The sequence below is a fragment of the Trichechus manatus genome, unplaced genomic scaffold, assembly GCF_000243295.1.
Source record: "Trichechus manatus latirostris isolate Lorelei unplaced genomic scaffold, TriManLat1.0 scaffold00079, whole genome shotgun sequence".
Classification (NCBI taxonomy): Eukaryota; Metazoa; Chordata; class Mammalia; order Sirenia; family Trichechidae; genus Trichechus; species Trichechus manatus.
This window is the reverse complement of record NW_004444015.1, coordinates 12,682,716-12,688,715: the sequence shown is the minus strand read 5'-3', so window position 1 is coordinate 12,688,715 and position 6,000 is coordinate 12,682,716. Positions and strand designations below refer to the sequence as shown.

Sequence of the window (6,000 nt, the reverse complement as noted above, 5' to 3'; positions counted from 1 at the left end):
AAAACGATAAAGATCATGGAAGAAAAAATAGGGACAATGCTAGGAGCCCTAATACATGGCATAAACAGAATATGAACCATAAGTAACAATGCACAAGCACCAGAAGAGAGACTAGATACTTGGGAGCTCCTAAAAATCAAACACTTATGCTCATCAAAAGACTTCACCAAAAGAGTAAAAAGACAACCTACAGACTTGGAAGAATTTTTTGGCTACAACATATTCGATCAAGGTCTAATCTCTAAAATGTACAAGATACTGCCAAAACTTCAACCACAAAAAGACAAATAACCCAATTAAAAAAAATGGGCAAAGGATATGAACGGGCACTTCACCGAAGACGACCTTCAGGTGACTAACATATACATGAGGAAATGCTCACGATCATTAGCCATTAGAGAAATGCAAATTAAAACTACAATGAGATACCATCTCGCCCCAATAAGGCTACCATTAATCCAAAAAACACAAAATAATAAATGTTGGAGAGGTTGTGGAGAGACTGGAACACTTACACACTGCTGTTGGGAATGTAAATGGTACAACCACTTTGGAAATCGATTTGGCACTTCCTTAAAAAGCTAGAAATAGAAGTACCATATGATCCAGCAATCCCACTACTTGGAATATATCCGAGAGAAATAAGCGCCATCACATGAATAGATAATATGCACAACCATGTTCACTGCAGCACTGTTCACAATAGCGAAAGGATGGAAACAACCTAGGTGCCCATCAACGGACAAACGGATAAACAAATTATGGTATATTCACACAATGGAATCCTATGCAACGATAAAAAACTTATGAACCGGCGAAACAGCTCATAACATGGATGAATCTGGAAGGCATTATGCTGTGTGAAATTAGTCAGTCACAAAAGGAAAAATATTGTATGAGACCACTATTATAAGAACTCAAGAAAATGTTTAAACATAGAAAAAAACATTCTTTGATGGTTATGAGGGTGGGCAGGGAGGGAGAGGGTTATTCACTAACTAGAGAGTAGACAACAATTATCTTAGGTGAAGGTAAGGACAACACACAAAACAGGGGAAGTTAGCACCACTGGACTAAATCAAAAGCTAAGAAGTTTCCTGAACACAACCAAACACTTTGAGGGACAGTGCAGCAGGGGGTCTGGGGAACACGGTTTCAGGGGATATCTAGGTCAATTGGCATAACAAAGCTTATTAAGAAAATGTTCTGCATCCCACTTTGGTGAGTGAGCTAGCAAGCGGCCATCTAAGATGCATCAATTGGTCCCAACCCACCTGGAGCAAAGGAGAATGAAGAACACCAAAGACACAAGGAAAATATTAGCCCAAGAGTCAAAGGGGCCACATAAACCAGAGACTCCATCAGCCTGAGACCAGAAGAACTAGATGGTACCCAGCTACCACCAATGACTGCCCTGATGGTGAACACAACAGAGACTCCCTGATGGAGCAGAAGAAAAGTGGGGTGCAGAACTCAAATTCTAGTAAAAAGACCAGATTTAATGGTATGACTGAGGCTGGAGGAACCCAAGAAGACATGACCCCCTGACTCTCTGTTAACCCAGAACTAAAACCATTCCTGAATCCAACTCTTCAGACAAAGAATATACTGGACTATAATACATAAAATGATACTCATGAAGAGTGTGCTTCTTAGTTCAAGCAGATGTATGAGACTAAATGGGCAGCTCCTGTCCGGAGGTGAGATGAGAAGGCAGAAAGGGATAGGAGCTGGTTGAATGGACACGGGAAATCCGGGGTGGAAAGGAGGAATATGCAGTCACATTATAGGCATAGCAACTAGGGTCACATAACAATATGTGTATAAATTTTTGTATGAGAAACTAACTTGAGCTGTAAACTTTCACCTAAAGCACACACACAAAAAAAAACTTCAATTCTCTTCTATGTATAAGTTATGCCCAGTCAGCTCTTTGAGGATATTACTTCAAGTACAGTTCTGCTTGCTCAATGAACTGTTTCGTCCCCTCCACTTTTACACTAGATCCTATCTCTTGTCACCTATAAGGGCATTCCTTCAAAAAAAATATGTACTCCTGGGAAGTCAGGGGTGGAAAGGAGGAGTGTGCTGTCACAGTATACGGAGAGCAATTAGGGTCATGTAACAATGTATGTATAAATTTTTGTATAAGAATCTACCTTGAAATGTAAACTTTCACTTAAACTACAACAATAAAAAAAAATGTATTCTTCCTCCCCTCATCTATTGGATTATTTCTATAAGCTCACAAGACTTTCTTTTATCTAATTCGGGGGAACTTTGCCCTCCACCTATTGCTCCATTTCTCTGTGTCCACTTAACTACAAAAATCCTCCAAAGAGTTGTCCATACTTGCTGTCTCCAATTGCTCTTTGCTCTATTTCCCTAAACTCACTCCTATGAAGGTTTTGCCCCAACTGCGCACTTATGAAGGGCACCAGTAACCTTCACGTTGATAAATACAATGGTCTCTTCTTTGCCCTTATTTTGCTTGACCCATCAGCAGCATTTGTGCTCACTGGTGGCAACATGTTTCAGAATCTGACCATTTGGAGATGTGTTAGGTGGATAATGCAGGCCTTTTCTCTATCAGATGGCATTAAGAGAGAATCTAGTTCACTATTTTTTATTTGTGTGTTCTATTTGAAAGCTAAAATCAATCATGAAAAATGTGTGTGCCCTCTGAAAAGGTTTGTACCAGTGAGTTACTGTGTGCCATTTTGGATCTATGATTGAGGCTACAGGATTGAAACACAAGTTATCTGTGTACCTGTGTATCTAAAAGAGATAAATGCCTCTTTCCCACTCTCACTGTGTGAATCTGAAATATTTCCCTTCCTCTGAAGAGTATTAACACATACAGGATAAAGGTGTTCTGTTATGATTGGTTTATAGAAATTGATATGCTCCAACTTCCCTGGAAACAGAGAAACTGAATTTGTAATGCTTTAGATGTGCGCACTTTTTAGGTCTAATAGCCAAAAACTAAAAATAACTCAAGTAACCATCAACAGGTGAATGAGTAAACCAACCGTGGTATATCCATATACGGAACATCACTCAGTAATAAAAATGAATGAACTTTTGAAACATGCAATGACAAGGCAAAAGAAAGTACATACTGTAGGATTCTATTTACTATATAAAATTCTAGAAAAAGCAAACTAGTCTATAGTGACAGAAAGCAGATCAGTGATTGCCTGCAAATAGGGGCAGAGGAAAGGACTTCAAAGGGGCACAAGGAAACTACTGGGGTGATGGTTGTTTGTGGGGATGGTTTCACAGGTGTAGAAATATGTCAAAACTGATTAAACTGTACACTTCAATTATACCTCGATATGTACAAAACATGAATCTGTTTTTGTAGGATTTCTTTAGATATCAAGTTCCCTTTATGCATAAAAATCATTCAAATTTTTATTTTATACCCACACTTTCCAAAAGAGGCAAATACCTAAAGAAGAACGTACTTACCTATGTCTGTGTGCCCAGACATACAAACCGAACAACATTTTTCCCCACAGTCATGTGACTTTCAACAGAAAGAATAATTAACATGATTTCTTACCTTTTGATAACCCATGAGGTAGTAAATACAATGAGATTACTAATAAAATATTCACTCACCTCATGAACAAAGACACTGTACTCAATCACGTGTTCACTGTACTCCCGATTTCTTAAAACCATTCTATCACCTAGTTTAAAAAAATCACCACACGTAAAAGTATTACAAAATCTGAACAACCTGTTACTCTACTATAAACTGAAATAGTTTGAAGGAGTGGAATTAGACATAAGTATGGTTGGGTTCAACTGCTTAAATGCAAATGTGGTAAGAAGAAACACACTGAAAAAATTTTAAGTGAAATTCTACCCAAAGAGAAGAAAAAGAAATATCGTGAATTTAGTGTTCCCAGATTTTACAAACAATTGTTCTAATTATGATGTAATTTCTGCTATTCTACCTACTACATTAAAACGTGACAAGTAACAAAACACCTGGATACAAATGTGGTCTATTATCAGATAATCCTGGGACCTCCAAAACCAAGAAATTCCCATTCTTCTTTAAAATGACTCCACTCATACTGAACTCCTTCATTTCCATTTCCTCATGAATCTCCTCAAGCCATAGCAAAGTTGAAAATCTCTCTTCATAGTTTGACATACTCAAAAGCTGAAAACAAAACATCAAGAAGTTAGTGAAAGTAGTATAGCATGTCAGTGATATACCAAGTTTACAGAGTAGGTAGTTTTAAACAAAGAAATTCTAAAAGACTTAATTTGCTGTACATAACCCAACCGCCACACAAAGGAAGCAATTTAAGGTCATAATTTATTAACTCAGTTATTAAGGGTTTCTATTATGCTAAAATATTCACTCAACTCATGAACATAGACACTGTACTCAATCACATGTTCAATGAAATCTAGATTTCTTAAAACCACTCTACAGTGGTTAAGAGCTTGGCTGCCAACCAAAAGGTTGGCAGTTCGAATCCACCAGCCGCTCCTTGGAAACCCTAAGGGGCAGTTCTACTCTGTCCTATAGGGTTGCTGTGAGTTGGAATCGACTCGAAGGCAACGGGTTTTTTATTTTATTATGCTATAAATCAATGGTCCCAGGAACTGTGGGGGTATGAGGGCTCTGCCTTGCATTTGGAAAGTGCCTCACACTCCTCAAATTGGCAGGTTTTTACCCTCTACCTTTAGCGGCCATCCATGCCTTTTTCTACTATCACTGGTCCCTGTGACCCACTGTCCCTATTCTTTTGTTTATTCTGGTTGCCTGAGCTTATTCATAAAGGGGTAGAGTGTGGCTTTTACAGGCCCACTTCACACACATTAGAATGGCTATAATAAAACAGACAATACCAATTGTTTGTCAGGATGTGGAAAAACTGTAACCCTCATACATTGCTGGTGGGAGTATAAAATGGTGCACCTACTTTGGGAAACTGTTTGGCAGCCTTTTCAAAAGCTAAACATAAATTTACCATGCAGTCTAGCAATTCAACTCCTAGGTATCTACCCAAAAGAAATGAAAATAGATGTGCACAAAGACTTCTACATGAATATTTATAGCAACATCATTTATAATAGCCCTAGAGTGGAAACCACCCAATAGTCCATCAACTGATAAATGGATAAATATAATGGGATATAAAATAAAGATGAATGACTGCTATATGCTACAACATGGATAAACCTCAACTGCTTTATACTAGGTAAAAGAAGCCAGATTCAAAAGACTGTGTATTTTATGATTCCTCTTATGCAAAAGGTCCAGAAAAGGCAAATCTATACAGAAAACACATTACTGGTTGCCTGGAGCTAGGGATAGGAATGGCGTTTGACTGCAAGTGGCCATGAAGGTCTTTCTGGGATGATGGAAATGTTCTAAAATGGGATTGCAATACTGGGTGCACAACTCTGCAAATTCACTAAAAATCAGTGAATTATACACCTAACATGGATTGATTTAATGGTATGTAAATTATACCTCAACAAAGCTCAAATGGCTTACTAGTCTAGCTGAGAGAGACCTGGCTGAAGACAAAGGGTCATCAGCACCCAAAAGACCAGGTAAAGTAAACTATTAGGGTCACTGATGACACCTACATCCTGGCATGGCTGTAGACTAGAGTAATGTGAATTATATGTGAGTGCATAATTTCAATGGCACAAAGGGACAATAAACTTCTTTTGCCAGTTTGTATCTCTCATTTTCCTGAAATTCCCAGCTGTCAAAAAAAGGAATCAAAATAAGGCCTGGATCTGAGAAGGGGGACATCCTTACTTTCAACAGATCAAAAAATGAAACCCAAAAGGAAAGGCCAAACATTTCATACACAATCACAGACGTAACTTTTCCTACCTCTGCAAGAAGTGGCTGAAAAGTCAGTATGTCCATCTTTTGTTCCACACATTTTCTAAGTGCTGCTGGGATGGGATAGCATGGAAGGCAATTTGGAAGTGTTCGTCTTGAATGCCTTT

At 38.3% G+C, this 6,000-nt stretch overlaps 1 protein-coding gene across 1 annotated transcript in view; it reads right to left on the bottom strand.

Annotated features, from left to right (window-relative positions):
* The window catches only part of LOC101343269 (RNA helicase Mov10l1-like), a 64,055-nt gene that overhangs the window by 35,921 nt on the left and 22,134 nt on the right, over positions 1–6,000 (bottom strand). The window contains 3 exon segments of the mRNA XM_012556823.2: positions 3,628–3,698; positions 4,003–4,180; positions 5,882–5,996. Coding sequence (XP_012412277.2) covers positions 3,628–3,698; positions 4,003–4,180; positions 5,882–5,996 — 364 coding nt within the window.